Raw genomic sequence first — 16,757 nt, 5'->3', positions numbered from 1 at the left:
TATTATTGTGAGCAACATTTATTGTTATTAACAACGTGTCTCTCCCTCTGTGTTGACTGGGACCAATCAGTTGTGTTTTGTGTATTTGAGCGCCATCTGGTGGTGAACGTCTGTCATTATAATAAAATGAGTCAACAAGGCCAGGTGACCCCCTGTAACAGGTAGTTTCGTATCCTTCCAAATAAAATAGTTTTCCTCAACAACCTTTTGCCATTCCATTTTCAACAAGCTTTTCGATCAAAATAAGTAATTACGACTTGAAAAGACGGTATGGAATTAATTATTCTGAAAAATATGAACCAAATTAGATGATAAATATATTTAGCAGCGGAGGGATACAGAAGAAATCGGGGGAACGGCCAGTAGGGACTCGGGAATTAATTGAGTGTCATCTGGCGCTTGGCGAGGCAACGGTAAGTAAGAGTTGGTCGTCGATTTCTAAGTTTTCATCGACTTTATTATACATATATAATTAGTTATTTGATTGCTCCTGATAGTTGTGAAGTTGTTTTTTGTTATAAACAATGGAAATGTCTTAAAGCACAAAATTAAGTGACATTTTCTGGTTACTGTTGGCCAATCAAGTATATCAGTTTCACTATTATGTATGACAAAGCACTTTCCTTGAGTATTTAAGACAGGTTTATATATATTTCGAACCATTCAAGTAAGCTTTTAAACTTTGTTCTATCTTAGACCGAGTTTTAGAAGTTTGTTACAGACACCAGGGCCTGGCGCACCCAAACACGTGCTCATTATCACTAACGGGACACAATTAACACATTTCATCTTTAGTAATGCAATTAAGTAATATGGCTACTATTGTTTCTCTAAATGTAACAATGTATGACATTTACGTTCATATTTACGATTATCCATTAATGTATTGTGTAGGCCTAATGTAAGTGCGCACTTGTCAGAAAACTCATTAAAACTTTAATAAAGAAAGCGCATTTTTTAAATGTAGTTTCGTTAAAAAAACATTTTGTATTTTAAAAAAAAAAAGTCAATTTAAACCGGGTTTAATGTATAATTACGAGACCCTTGGAATTTGAATAACCCTCACGTGTCCGTTGCGCGCCATACACGTGAAGAACATGGGCCAGTCATGTTTTGCTGCTCCAGATAGTAAGCTTTCTCAACATTTCAGACATTTTATACATTTTCATATATGAAGCTCATTGTTCGTGGCAAATTACGTTAAGCATTTATCTCCCGGTTGGCCATGAAATCACTTTAAAGTCATAGTTAACACAAACAAGTCAAATTTCCTCACTCTGGTGTCCTTTCAGATTTGTTTATCTTTCTTCCATACAAGATTCAATATTATAGGCACGCGGCCATTGAATCACTTGTTCAGTCAGTGAAAGTATGGCGATTGAGGCTGTCATTCTGTCAAACATAGTTTTGTTTACCACAGAAGAAAAAACTATGAAAAAAATGCTAAATAAATAAAAAGTATACTGAAAACGTGGCCATTCTGTATGTTGTAACCTTAACTTGTGCACAGTACTTTGAATTGACAAACCAAAGCATTTGAGAAGCAGCAGCAATATGACTGGACGAGCAAGAGCCAGATCCAGAGGCAGAGGTCGCGGTCAGGAGCCTGCTGCTCCTGGCGCGGTGAGTTTATATTTATGTTAAGAGTAATATGATACAACTTTATGGAAATAAACGTATTATTTTTATAATTCCTCTGCAGCAACCATCTGTATCACAAGAGGCTGCAAAGCCTGTTATGCCCACTCCACCTGAAGGACAGCTGGTGGGGAGAGGGAGACAGAAACCTGCTCCTGGAGCCATGTCTGAAGAAGGTAAGTGCATTAGAGCAGCAAGTGGGAATACTGTTGCATGTATGCTATGATGATATTCCCTCATCCCATTTCTCACTCTTTTGCTTATTTTCTCCCTGTAGCGATGATGCAGATTTCCGCAGGCTTTCAGCAGGTAAAGATTGGGGAAAGAGGTGGACGCAGAAGAGATTTCCATGATTCTGGTGTCCACACTCGCCAGTTAATGGAACATGTGAAAGATTCCAAAACAGGTAACACCATATTTAATAAGTAAGACTTGATTTTTGCTCTTTTGCAATTGTTTTGGCTGGGTAGTGGCACTGGCTTCTGGATTTGATTATTAATTGTATTAAGTTAGACACTTTAAGTGGGAGTATTTGTTAAAGACAAATCTGTGACAAAAATTCAATGTTCAAAAACAAGTATTCTTTTACATTTTCTATATTAATCTAAAGCCCTGTTCGGGCGGGACTAGTTTTACAGGGGGTCGTTAGAGAAATTTGTGTTTCACAGACGTACTTGATGATTTTAATCCCGTCCAAATCTGCCACGTCTGTGTTTTTCACACACAACCTCTGTAATAGTTCCAGAGCAAATTACCTACTGTTTTTCAGCAAACTCCGTGATCCTCTGAGAAAACTAATCCCGTCCGAATGCGAATGTCTGTGATTGCCGGCGATATTTTTTTCCACAATGCGTTTCCTTGTGTGTTTTGGCCAACGTGAATTACTGTAGATGCTCTCACCGCGCGCATGTTTGATATATTTGCTTCCCGGCAAAGAAATAATAAAAAAATAACAATAATAAAATCAAGAGCCAGATCATGTAAACCGTTAAGACTGGCTATTGTAATATCAGCGTCAGGTAAGATTACTCGCGTTCATTTCTGCACTCAATTACATAATGTTTTAATTACAGATGTACCTTTATGAAAATTGAACATGGGTTTACTACAAATAAAAAAAAAATATATATAGTTAAACTAAAGTAACCACACATTAACATGGTTTTGCTATACTAGCCGTTTAGCTTCACCATGGTATTTGTGTGATAATACTAATGGTAATCAATCTGAATGACTATACGCAATGCACGCATACAGAGCGCGTGATCTCTGTGACGCCCAGATGTTCAAAACAGACTCTCCCACCTCTGTAATAAACACGGAGATGTTAGTCTCGTCCGAATTGGTACATGAAAATCGCAGAGGTCAGGTGGTAAGAACTGAAACTCAAATGTAGTTTAGAAAACTAGTCCCGTCCGAATAGGGCTAAAGAGTCCTGCAGAAAAACTATTTCGGCACAAATCAGCAAATTAGAATGATTTCTGAAGGATCATGTGACACTGAAGTAATGGCCGCTGAAAATTCCGCTTTATATCACAGGAATAAATTACAACTTAAGATGTATTACATTAAAAAGATGTATGCTAAATTGTAGTAATTTTTCACAAATGTTCTTTTTAACTGCAACAAATTAATGCAGCCTTGGTGAACATTAGAGACTTACTTCAAATGCTATTAAAGTGTTTTTGACCCCAAACTTTTAATCGGTAGTGTACGTTTCCCACATCCGTGTTCTAATGTTGTAGCAATGTTAGACTTGACACTCTTCCTGTCACCACAGGTGTTTCAGGCACTGCCATTGAGCTGAGGGCCAATTTCATGCGTCTGCTTTCACGACCTCTGTGGGCTTTGTATCAGTACCACGTGGACTTCAAGCCACCTATGGAGTCCCGACGTCTGCGCTCGGCTTTGCTTTTCCAGCACGAGGAGACTCTGGGCAAAGCACACACTTTTGATGGAGCCATTCTCTTCCTCCCTAACAAACTGCACAATACTGTATGTTTTCAGATCCTCAAAGTGCTCATAAATTCAGTGTCTTAAGTGAGGCTTTGGAGTGTGGATTTGATTTGGTTGTCAATGATAAATTGCTTTATATGTAGGAGACAGTCCTGTGCAGTGAGACTAGAAATGGAGAGAAGGTTGAGATCACGGTTACGCTGACCAACGAGCTCCCGCCATCCTCTCCTGTGTGCTTGCAGTTTTATAACATCCTCTTCAGGAGGTAATCACAGATAGCATTCTGTTTGAAATAGTGTTATTTACAAGGTAATTAATTTATATCCCTGTTTATTTTGTGTTGTAGAATTCTGAGGATACTAAACATGCAGCAAATCGGACGTCATTACTACAACCCTGATGATCCGTTCAACATCCCCCAGCACAGGTTTTGAAACAAATGTGTTGTGTGACATTTACCTTCTGTTGAAAAGTGATTGAACATTGGAGCCTGTCTAAATCTGTTTGCAGGCTGACGATTTGGCCTGGATTCATGACCACCATCCTTCAGTACGAGTCCAGCATCATGCTGTGCTCCGATGTGAGTCACAAGGTTCTACGCAGTGAGACTGTCCTTGACTTCATGTATAGTCTGAGGCAGCAATGTGGAGACCAGCGCTTCCCTGAAGCCTGCACCAAGGAGCTTGTGGGCCTGATCATTCTGACTAAGTAAAATGAGCACACATTTACACACATGGACACTGCTGTTCAAAAGTTTGGGGTTGGTAAGATGTGTTATTTTTTAAGGTCTCTTATGCTCACTTGCATTTATTTGATTGCAATATTATAGTAAAACAGTTCAAATAATATTGTGAAATATAATTATCATATAATATAATTAGGGATGCACCGAATGTTCGGCAATTAATAAATGTTATTATTTATTAATTTATGAATCACCACTCTTCCCTGAAGCCTGCACCAAGGAGCTTGTGGGCCTGATCATTCTGACTAAGTAAAATGAGCACACATTTACACACATGGACACTGCTGTTCAAAAGTTTGGGGTTGGTAAGATGTGTTATTTTTTAAGGTCTCTTATGCTCACTTGCATTTATTTGATTGCAATATTATAGTAAAACAGTTCAAATAATATTGTGAAATATAATTATCATATAATATAATTAGGGATGCACCGAATGTTCGGCAATTAATAAATGTTATTATTTATTTATGAATCACCACTCTCGCGCTCTCTTTCTCTCTCGCAAATACGCAAATGGCTTCAAATCACCACATCACGTCTGTCTGTAAGCAAGCTGCACAGTTGACACAGGAATTGTCACTTGCACAATTGAGGCAGTGTCACTGAAGTTTATAAATTGCATTACTTTTTAATTCTTTCCCGTGTTTAACCATTCACCATTCTAAAAATCCTGATTGGAGTATCGCGATAAATAGTTATAAATTATAAAAAGAAGGCTTTAAAAAGATTGGTGATTGGTATCGGCAGATACTGCTTTTTGCGATCGGTGATCGGCCTCAAAAATGCTGATCGGAGCACCCCTAGTTAGAATGTTAAAAAATGTTCAGTGTGAAGTAAATATTTTTAAATTGTTGTTTTGTACATTCTTTTTTCTTTGAAAAGCAAGACAAAACAATAAAAAGCAAATTTTGGCTATTTAATTTATGCAATGGTGAAAAAATTGGCAAAATGAGGAAAAACCGTCTTCGGTATTCGGCCTTCGGCCCAGTGTTTCATTTTGTTCGACTTTGGCCAAGAATTTTCATTTCAGTGCATCCCTAAAAATAATGGTAAAGCTGAATTTTCAGCAGCCATTACTCCAGTCTTCAGTGTCACGTGACCTTTCAGAAATCATTCTAATATGCTGATTTGCTGCTCAAGACACGTTTATGAAAAATGTTGAAAACAGCTGTGCTGCTTAATATTTTTTTGGAAACTGATACATTTCTTTCAGGGTTATTTGATGAATAGAAAATTCAAAAGAGACAACCATTTATTTAAATTAGAAATCATTTTTTAACATTAAAAATTTATTTACTGTTACTTTTGATCAATTCAATGTCATTTTTGAATAAAATTATTATTTTTTTATATATATATATATATATATCTTACTGACCCCAACAATTTAAATCAGTCATCCTCAAATCTGGCTTGCGAGATCCACTTTCCTGCAGAGTTTAGCTCCAACCCTAATCAAACACACCTACCTGTGATTTTCTAATGATCCTGAAGACATTGATTAGCAGACTCTGGTGTGTTTGATTAGGGTTAGAGCTAAACTGCAGGAAAGTGGATCTCACGAGCCAGATTTGAGGATCACTGATTTAAATGATAGTGTGAGATTTTCTTTGATTTATTACTTTAACATTTTTAAAATCTCTAAAAGTTGTTTAATGTAATTGTGAAGTAGCAAGTAACGGTGTGTAACAAATGATCGTTTATAGGTACAATAACAAGACGTACAGGATTGATGACATTGCCTGGGATCATACACCCAACAACACATTTAAGAAGGGAGATACAGAGATCTCATTCAAGAACTACTTCAAAACGGTAACTTAACGATACAGATAATTATTTTGACACTAGTTGCAGAATTTTACTGTCACACTCAATTTATTTGCCTCCTCTCCAGCAATATGGTCTGGACATAACAGATGGCAACCAGGCTCTTCTGGTTAGTCACGTGAAGAGACTGGGGCCATCAGGTCGGCCTCCACCGGGACCTGCCATGCTCGTCCCAGAGTTCTGCTACCTCACAGGTAAGTCCTTTTTGAAGATTCATTAAAATGGCTTGAAGAGCGTTGTTTTCTTTCATGTTATGTGTTCTGACTATTTCTATTGAATAAGAAGCTGGAAACCATATATAGTAAGTCATAGTAGGTGAAAATTAGTATGTATGAATTCACTGTGTTCATAAAACAGCAAATGGAAAGTACCTGGATGGCCTGCTACTGTTTTTGAGATTCTGAATTGCCAGTGCTTTACTATCCCATTAGGCCATGGGAGTGAAATTTCTTTTTAATTTTACTACCTAATCAGTGTGATCTAAGACAGGGGTTCTCAACCTTTTGCAACTCATGGCCCACCAATGACTGTTTAAAAACATTCCAAGGACCACCTTTCCAAATATGATAGTATGAACACAGAATAACAGAAAATTCAAAAAGTACAATGATATAATCTGCTGTTAATCTGTTATGCCACTGTAGCAGACTAGGTCAAATCAGCTATATAGATGAAAACTCTCCTTGTATAAAAAAGACTTGGCAGGTTTACTCCGTAACCATTTATTCCTATAACAATAACAGGGCAGGTCAGACCAGTGACTGGGTCAGACACAAGGGGAACACTCTTTTAGCAAATTAATTAATAATACATCCCCACATCCAGACTAACATACCTGTAACAACAGGTCAGACACACAAGAGGGGAACATTCTCTCTATTCATTAGCAGAAATGTTCAACAAAGTTCATTCACCCCAATTTACATACTGTAAGTGTAATTTATCAAATACAATTAGCGATATGAACATGACTGTTTAAAACAATCTTACATATTAAACAAACTTGAAGCATTATGTAAATGTTACATGTATTATATATATATTTTTTTTTACAATTCAACTGGAGAAAAACTGGACATGTTACTTATACCCCTTCCCACACATCCAAAAATGATTAAGTCTAACAGGTGGGTCACATGTCAATAGCACAGTTTTCATCAACAACCACTTTAGGACCATCAATAAATCCCAACACATTAACATATTTACATGAACGGGGTTTGGAGTGAGAAAAACCATATATACTGAGACAAACCTTGCTACAAAATGCATATTCTGCATTCCCTCAGTGAGACACTTGGGCTTGCTTCCTGGAGATAATAAGATCAGGTCTCGGTGAAATGAGTAAGAGACTGACACGGAGAGTTAGCATCCAAAGTAGCTTTCCGTTTGCTCCTTGCTTTTGATTTTGTGATAGTCACAGTGGAGAACCCTGACTCGCATAAGTATGTGGTGGTGAAAGGCAATAGTAATTTGATTGCCCGCTTTGACAGAGAGGGATATTCACTTGCAGCCAGTAACCAAAATGAAGCAAGGTCAACTTATGCGAGTTGAAGTTTTAGGCTACTGTCGGCTGATAGTTCCATTAGTTCATTTTTCCAAAATCCAAAGGTTTCCATGTCAAGGGTCCTCTGGAAAGTAGTCAGCAAACTTTTGAGACAGCTGACAAGTGCTGGGTTATGACACTTGATATGTTCACATGAGAAGAGGCTTCCAATGTTTCATTCGGATGTGGAAACATGTCAAATCGTCCCTCCTTGACTCTTCTATTACAAAGAATTAATAGTCACAGTGGAGAACCCTGACTCGCATAAGTATGTGGTGGTGAAAGGCAATAGTAATTTGATTGCCCGCTTTGACAGAGAGGGATATTCACTTGCAGCCAGTAACCAAAATGAAGCAAGGTCAACTTATGCGAGTTGAAGTTTTAGGCTACTGTCGGCTGATAGTTCCATTAGTTCATTGGTCCAAAATCCAAAGGTTTCCATGTCAAGGGTCCTCTGGAAAGTAGTCAGCAAACTTTTGAGACAGCTGAGACAAGTGCTGGATTATGACACACATATGTTCACATGAGAAGAGGCTTCCAATGTTTCATTCGGATGTGGAAACATGTCAAATCGTCCCTCCTTGACTCTTCTATTACAAAGAATTAGTTTTTTTCTTGAATCCCTCAATTTTGTCTGAAACCAAAAACACTGTGCTGTTTCTGCCTTGCATTGAAACATTCAGCTGATTTAACTGATCAAATATATCAGATAAGTAGGCCAGTTTTGCACAAAATTGATCATCAGTGTAATGCTCAGCAAGAGGGGAGCGTTGCTCTTCCAGAAATGTGTGCACTTCTTTTCTCAGTTCAAAAAGACGATTAAGCACACATCCTCTTGAAAGCCACCGTATTTCACTGTGGTATAAGAGCTGCAAATGATCAGCATCAAGTCATTCACACAGAGCTGCAAAACACCTTGAGTTAAGTGCATTTTTCTTAATATAGTTAACCGTTTTCACAGCAATGTTCATGACCTCATGCAGTTCTGGTGACAAAACAGTGCGTCCACTTTGCTTCTGGCGCTCACCCTTGGATTTGTTTAACGACACCGCAATGTTTTCCAGTCATAGCAGCCGTGCCGTCTGTGCAAATACCTGAGCAGTATTTCCAATCAAGACCTTTTTCAGTGGAGTACTCAAGGCAGTGCATGACATTATCTGCCCGTTTTCGTTGGAAGTTCTTTGCAAAATAGCAGATCTTCACAAAGATTACTGTCCATGCAGTATTGGACAAAAACTAACAGTAACGCGGCATTGCTTATGTCTGTCGACTCGTCCAGCTGTATGGCAAAATAAGGGCTTGCCTTTATTCATTCCACGAGTTGGCATTCAATGTCATCACCCATGTCAACAATTCGTCTAGCCACGGTGTCATCGGAAAGTGGTATTGACTGAATTTTGGTTGCAGCTGCATCACCCAGTAACTCTCGACACATATCCACAGCACTTGGCAAAATAAGTTCCTCAGCGATAGTAAAGGCCTTCTTACTACGAGCAACACGAGCAGCAACCATATAGTTAGCTTTCAAGGTGATATTTGATTGAGTTGATAACGATGTTATGACTTTCTGTTGAGCCTGAAGCCCATCTTTTTTCCGTAGAAAATATTATTTTGGCTTCCCAACACAGCCCGGGTGTTTTGAGTTCAAATGTCTCTGCAGCTTTGATGGTTTTAGCGCCTCATTTGACAAAATTTCTCCACATTTAACACACTGAGCCTTCGGCTTAGTCTCAGTACTTGCCCTTATAAAACCAAATTTAATGTATTCAGAGTCGTATTTTCTCACCACACACTTCAAAGCTTTTACTTGCACAGGCCTGTCTCCCAAATCTGCTTTTATTTTCAGAAAACAATCCATATTACAGTAACATAGTTACTGCATCTGATCGAACAAACGTTCAATCTGACGTTGTGACGTGATTGGTGTTGCGATATTTAAATATAAATTAGCTTTTAGATAATGCATCTTGACTTGACTTGATCATATAAATTCATAAGAACAATTAGATAATTACAAAATAACTAGATTTGTCACTTAAAAATTAAATGAGTCTACCACTGCCTACACGGCCCACCAGATTGCACTCTAAGGCCCACCGGTTGAGAATCACTGATCTAAGACATAGCTCATGATTTGCAAGTTGATGGCCAGTGGTATATGTAGTTTTTTCAGCCTCTGAATATACTAGCATATAGGTGAGATTTAAGATAATAGACAGAGCTAATAGAGTATGTGGAGTAAATATGGAATAAAATTAGTTCAGTGTTTCCCCTGCCATTCTTTTAGGGGGGCGGCCCGCCCCCCCAACGGCACCCCCCGCCCCCCCTGAAGGTCAAGTTAATTTTATTTAATTATATTTTCTCTATAGCGCCAGGTCACAACAGAAGTCATTTAAAGTATGTATAGTACTTGTACTGAAACGCTCGTGACGCTTGCGGTGATATTAACCTCTGCCGTCTCACTAATGAGGACATAAATACATGAACAACATCTCCAGAACTGCTCTGAGAGTCACTTCATCAGCATTTGACCGTTTAATTTCAGTAAAACTATCATCATGTCATACACACACAGAAATGTAAAGGTATTCACGGCAACCCATCAAAATAAAAGTTCGGTTTAACTTGAGGGCATTGGCTGTTACTCACATATTACTATTGTTCAGTAGAATGTACGTAACAGACTGCTACTACTACTACTAAAATTATTAAAACCTTATTTTTAAGGAATAAGCATTCAGTATTTCTTCAATGTTTTAATTGTAATATTAAATGACCTTTATTTTCCAAAAAATTAAATTTGTTTAATTTTCATTACTGATTACAAAGATAGATTAAATTAATGTTTTATGCCTTAAAACAAAATGTAAATACACAAGGACAAACCCCCCCCCCCCAAAGCCGTAAACCTAGGGGAAACACTGTAGTTCATGTTTTTTGATGAACTAATAACTCTGATGTGCATGCATTTGTTTCCTGTGAAGGTCTTACAGATAAGATGCGTGCTGATTTCAACATCATGAAGGATCTTGCCTCACACACAAGGCTGAGTCCTGAACAGAGAGAGGGCAGAATAAACCGCTTAATCTCCAACATCAACAGGTATAGATTCTACATGAGTCCTATTGATGTATTGTTTAAATTTGGTGTTAATATATCTTATCAACTCTCACAACCACTCTACATCCCTTTAGAAATGCAGACGTGCAGAATGAACTGACTACTTGGGGTCTGAGCTTTGAGAATCGACTGCTGAGTCTGAATGGAAGAGTTCTGCCCTCCGAGAGGATCATCCAGGGAGGCAGAGCGGTAAGAGAGATGACTTCACATCCCAGCAGCCATTCATAATGTAACAGGCTTCTTAATTTTCATTTTCATCCCTTAGTACGAGTATAACCCATGGACAGCAGACTGGGCTAAAGAGATGAGAGGTCTTCCTCTGATTAGCTGCATGTCTCTGGACAACTGGTTGATGTTCTACACGCGGCGAAATGCGGACGTTGCCCAATCTCTGCTTCAGACTCTCAACAAAGTGTCTGGGCCCATGGGTATCCGCATGCAGAGGGCCATCATGTGAGTTGTGTGACATTCTGATTGTTAAAAACTTTGCTTTTCATTTTCATGTTAGTAATTATTCCTAGCCAAGCAGGATTGAGTATGAGGATCGTCAAGAATCTCTCCTGAGAGCCCTGCAACAAAACGTAGCACGTGAAACACAGATGGTGAGTCTGGCAATCACATGCATGTACGATTTGCATGTCCAGAGCTATTGTTTAAAACTGCTGTTGTGCCTTTCATAGGTGGTGGTGATCTTGCCTACCAATCGAAAGGACAAGTATGACTGTGTGAAGAAGTACCTGTGTGTGGACTGCCCTACTCCTAGTCAGTGTGTGGTGTCTCGCACCATCAGCAAACCTCAAGCGCTTATGACTGTGGCCACCAAGATTGCTTTGCAGATGAACTGCAAAATGGGAGGAGAGCTGTGGAGTGTAGAAATCCCAGTAAGACTCAAATTATAGCTGTTCTTCTGGCTTTTGGCAAGTGTCAAGATTTCACAATGAATCTTTGTTTTTCAGCTCCGGCAGCTGATGATTGTGGGCATAGACTGTTACCACGATACTGCTGCTGGGAAGAGATCTATCGGAGCACTGGTGGCCAGTCTGAACCAGGGCATGTCCAGGTAATATAATAATTAGAAAATGGCACTGTTTAACCAGATACATTTAAAGTTTGTGCTCAGTATTATGTTGGACTGGTTGAGCAATAAAACAAAAAAGTTATTGTCATGGATAGTACTACAGTTAATAAATAGTAGTATTTTAGAGACTCAAATTGTGTGATTGGCCATAATTGTTGTATAATGTCGCTTTTGTCACCTTTTTAGGTGGTTCTCCAAGTGTGTCTTGCAGAACCGTGGTCAGGAGATCATTGATGCACTAAAAGGGTCATTGCAAGGTGTGAAATGTTGAAAAATTCTCATATTTGGGTTATTGATCACCTTGTTACTTTACCTTTTCCCACAAGAGGTTCCCGGACACATTAAACGTCATCGCACCGAATAGGGAAAACTAATTTACTCACTAGAGCGCTTTAAAGTCACCATGAAATCTAAATTTTAAATTCATATTTTTTAATGGAATACTGTAGTGTTTATTATAAATAATTTATCCATGCACTTCATTATTTTTTTTTTAAATTCATGTGCCCTCATAATCTTAAATCAAAAACGTTAACCTCCCCTCCCCCTCAAAACAACTCATCTTCTCTTCTGGTCACGAGCTATGGCGCAAGGGCGGAGCTAGTGACGTGAGGAGTAAACGCTGGGATAAACGACGGGGAAAAGCTGAAGCTGATGCTTCACTTTATAGCACTGACACCAGTCATGAGAGAGTACGTTACCCCTAAACATTGCAAAGATATTAGGATATTAAAGGGGTCATATAAATGAAGCAGTCATGCCTTTTTAAATCTACACAAGTTGCGCTTACATTATATGTAAAACGCACTAGACTGAATGATAAATGTGTGTTGTGATATTTAATTTGAAAATAAATGTAGCTAATTTCTTTATATTATAGCCTATGTCTTTCATCTTATTTAACTATAATCATGATACCGTAACTGTCGTGTCTCCCGCGAACAAACGTGCATAAATAAGTGGGACTAATGAAATTCAATAATAATAGCGGAGCCTCAACATTGGATTTGCAGCGTTGCGCATTCTAGCCATTCGCGCTGCAGCTGAAGTGAATGACAGCTTGGGAGCACTCGTCGCTCGCTTTCTGTAGCCTATATCATTTTATTTTTAAGATTTATTTTTAAGACTAACGGACGCATAGCCTATACACTTAAGAGTTTAAGGGAGACAATGGCACTTAACAGTAAAGTCATATCTAAATATGTTCTTTTCATTTATGAAGATTTAAGTATGTAGTTTATGCACATTTGTTCAAAACAGCTTGGCAGATTGTTCACAAGATGTAGGCAAACGTTTGTATTGTATACAGGAAGGATGCACGTTCTTATCCTCTTTCTGTTGCGCTGCTTGTCTATTTCTCTTCAAAGCACCAACTTAAAATGCCTATTTTGGTTTGATTGCTTGTCACATGAGAAAATAATTAATTTTGCCTTACTGATTCAGTAGCCTATTTAATGCGGGTGCAGTTCAGGTCGCGGTCTTTGTCAAACGGGGCGGGTACAGAATTAAATGGGTGTGCTGGCTGCTGTCGGATAAGGACCTGTGCAGGACTGCTTTAAACTGCTTTGCGTCTCTCCGTCAGATAACCTCACGTGCATGATGTGCCTTTTACGGGTATTTCCCTAAACCGACACACATCAATTTATTTTGATTTTTTTAAATTTTATTTCAGTTTACAAAATGTTTTTTGACCTTAGTCTTAGTTTTCGTTTTCGTTTTCGTTTACGAAAATAACCTTGCTGGAGACGGGCTTATTTAAATTGAAAACTCATTCTCTGCCAGCAGGAGACGCTTTTAGAGTGATAAAACTAGCGGTTTCCCCAGTAATGGCTGTAATCAAAGCAGCTCCGCTCATGAATGCTACTTTATCAGATCAAATGAAAATGCCATCGAAACTTTTCTGAAGACAGTCGGTTCCCTTCAGAGATACATTCATATTAAACACCCGCGCCGTGTTAAGATTTTGAAATGTGCAGTGCTTATGTTTATTCAACGAAGTCAAACGGCACAAATAAATCAATGTATGGGAAACTGGTAATGTATATCGAAATATCGGAAATGTGTTTAAAAATCATATCACCGTTATTGAAAAAAATAATATCGCGATACATATTGATATTGAATTATTGTCCAGCCCTACGTCACAGTAGAGAAGAAAAGACAATCGCAACTTCTGTTTCATGCCGACTTTAACAACTTTCCAGCTTGTAGCTTTTAAATAAACATTGAAAGGTGTTGGAAGCTAAATAGTGGTTAATTTATAATAGCTTAAGTAATGGTCTAACTTTAGCTTTTTAGTTTTGGCTATTATATTTAGGCTTCAGAATACACAAGTTGTGTATATTTGTAATCAAGATAATCTCTTAGATTATCTATTATAAATTGCGTTAAAATAAATTTATTCTTTTCTGCAATAACCCAAAAGCCATTGAAAAAATCTTTTGGGGTTTTTTTTCTTTTGAGGGAACTATGGTGACGCTAACCGAGTGGCATACAAAATTGTCTTTACCGCAGCACTCTGTTCTGAAGCTGTTTGTCTTTTCAGCTGCCCTGAAGGCCTATCTGAAGTACAACAATTCTCTGCCCTCCCGGATCATTGTGTACCGAGATGGAGTTGGAGACGGCATGCTGCAGAGCGTGGTGGACTACGAAGTCCCTCAGATCATGCAGTCCATCAAGACCATGGGGCAAGATTATGAGTGAGCCACACTTCATGTTGACATATTTACACTTTGGGGATGTTGAATTCCCTTAGTTGCAATCATGTTTACATTTTTCATACAGGCCCAAGCTGTCAGTAGTGGTGGTGAAAAAGCGAATCAGCTCCAGATTCTTTGCCCGGATTGATGGCAAAATTGCCAACCCTCCTCCAGGGACAGTCATTGACACTGAAGTCACTCGTCCAGAATGGTGCGTATAGTTAATACGCCTGGTCTCTATTCATAAATCACATGGTCTGGGTGGGACCTTAAGAAGTCTTAAAGTGTCTTGCATTCAGTTTTTTTCAAATTTAAGATCATAAAAGGTCTTAAATGGAATAACAAAAGTCTTGAATATCATTTTAAGTCTTAATCTGGGGACAGAAAAACCAGGATCAAGATACAGCCTAGTGTGATGATTAAACTAAAAGGCTATGATTTTAAATATGTTTCAAAGTAAAAATGCAGTTTGCAATCTGTGAATACCTTGGATTTATGCTAAGTGATTATTACTGTTGAATTAAGACAGTGTTTACTTGATTCAAAATATGTAGCCCCAGTGTGTTTTGGGCGTATTTTAAATTTTACTCTTATGCATAAAATCTTTTTTTCTGGTTAGTATTGGTATTTTGGTTGCACAAATTGTATCTTGCCATTTAATTCAGTGTAAACTTGTGTAGCTTCTCTCTGGGCAGCGCTGTCATGGGAAGGAAAGATTTAAGTACATTATTTAACACGTTCAATATATAGATTTTACTGATGTCTACACTGCACAGACCATTTTTTTGCATTTATTTAAACACATTAAGTAAAATCCAATATCAATCAACCTCTAATTCGCATGTATTGATATACTGGTACAGAAATCAATTTCAATAAATATGCATATATTAAGTAATAAATATCTTGAGGTTTTAAAAAGTCTTACATTTGATTTTAAAAACCCAACAGAGACCTTAATATTAGCTATTTTTTATTTGTCAAATAATGCAAACTGCTCACATTTATTCAGTACTACATCTGCTTTCACTCAGGTACGATTTCTTCATAGTGAGTCAGGCTGTGCGCTTTGGTTGCGTCGCACCTACTCACTACAACGTGGTTTTTGACAACAGCGGCCTCAAACCAGATCACATGCAGAGACTCACCTACAAACTCTGCCACATGTACTACAACTGGCAGGTAATAACCAATGTAGATCACTACATCAGTATCACACTACTGTTAATAGTCTATAATAATGTGTTATCTCACATATTCTTTGTGGTTCTTCTTTTTTATCTTAAGGGTATCGTCCGAGTGCCAGCACCATGTCAGTACGCCCACAAACTGGCCTTCCTGGTTGGTCAGAGCATTCACAAGGAGCCCAACATGAACCTGGACGACTTCTTGTACTACCTGTAACCTGCATTGCAGTGATAAGATGCAGGGTCTCGGAAGAATGATAGGGCCATTTTTATTAGTTTCTTTTCCAAGTCGATTGAGTTGTGGTGAAAAAGTACACTGTCTGAAGAATGTTTGTTTATATTTCTAGGTATAGTGCTTTCAGAGAGAAGCAGGTACAAAGTTGTTTTCTGTTTGTAACGGTAAATGCATATGGTCCTATTTTTATTTCTCTGTTCTTGTTCTGTTGTCTTATAAAAATAAAGACCATGTATTTTTGTGTGTAAATGGATGGTTCAAATTGCAGATTTCTTGGATTTTATGTTTAGAAGCCCTGATTGTTAATTGAATTAAGTAAACATTTATTTTCTGGTTTCCAGTATAAAAGATGAATGGTTATGTCTGATTAATACCTTCAGCATTCACATACTATATCATATGCATGTATGGTTTTCATGTTTGTCACAAAATTAAATGTTATCACGCTGCAGTTCAGATACCTTCATTTTGTAAATTGAGTTGTAGTGTTGATTACAGCATAAGACAAAAGAAAGGTAAGGAAACTTTACACAGATCAGAAATGTTGGGAAGAGCAGAAGCTTGGAAAGCTTTAATTTAGGATTGTATTGATGTTTCAAAGGGATGCATCAGGATTGAAGTGCATTGATGCGAGAAGAATAAAGCAGAAGTTTAACATGGCTTGGTTCTTAATTTAGTCCACAGCGAGAAGGATTTGAAACCGAGTCGTTAATGCGCGATGTT

General features: G+C 38.0%; 1 protein-coding gene across 2 annotated transcripts; it reads left to right on the top strand.

Moving 5' to 3' along the window:
- Positions 1-356: 356 nt before the first annotated feature.
- Positions 357-16,688, top strand: piwil1 (piwi-like RNA-mediated gene silencing 1). 2 transcript variants are annotated; one of them, XM_016259979.1, is made up of 21 exons: positions 357-413; positions 1,511-1,623; positions 1,703-1,814; positions 1,916-2,044; positions 3,419-3,633; positions 3,738-3,859; positions 3,941-4,021; positions 4,105-4,302; positions 6,046-6,154; positions 6,237-6,363; positions 10,700-10,817; positions 10,910-11,024; positions 11,101-11,288; positions 11,365-11,437; positions 11,516-11,716; positions 11,792-11,895; positions 12,100-12,170; positions 14,459-14,612; positions 14,698-14,823; positions 15,647-15,794; positions 15,900-16,688. In XM_016259979.1, the coding sequence occupies exons 2-21, from the start codon at positions 1,555-1,557 to the stop codon at positions 16,014-16,016; spliced, it is 2,577 nt and encodes an 858-aa protein (XP_016115465.1). In that variant the 5' UTR covers positions 357-413; positions 1,511-1,554; the 3' UTR covers positions 16,017-16,688. The 2 variants fall into 2 exon arrangements, with proteins under 2 accessions (XP_016115465.1, XP_016115463.1); XM_016259977.1 differs by lacking the exon at positions 357-413 and having other exon boundaries at positions 999-1,623.
- The last annotated feature ends 69 nt before the right edge of the window (positions 16,689-16,757 follow it).

The sequence above is a fragment of the Sinocyclocheilus grahami genome, unplaced genomic scaffold (assembly GCF_001515645.1).
Source record: "Sinocyclocheilus grahami isolate Dianchi unplaced genomic scaffold, SAMN03320097.WGS_v1.1 scaffold1971.1, whole genome shotgun sequence".
Taxonomy (NCBI): Eukaryota; Metazoa; Chordata; class Actinopteri; order Cypriniformes; family Cyprinidae; genus Sinocyclocheilus; species Sinocyclocheilus grahami.
Note: the sequence above shows the minus strand (reverse complement) of the source record. Positions and strands in the feature narration are given on the sequence as shown.

Bases quoted from the DNA above. Each gene is read 5' to 3' on its own strand.
- piwil1 (XM_016259979.1), top strand. From the start codon at position 1,555: ATGACTGGACGAGCAAGAGCCAGATCCAGAGGCAGAGGTCGCGGTCAG. The intron at 4,303-6,045 runs GTAAAATGAGCA...GATCGTTTATAG, and splicing joins GGCCTGATCATTCTGACTAA to GTACAATAACAAGACGTACA. The intron at 11,289-11,364 runs GTGAGTTGTGTG...CTAGCCAAGCAG, and splicing joins CGCATGCAGAGGGCCATCAT to GATTGAGTATGAGGATCGTC.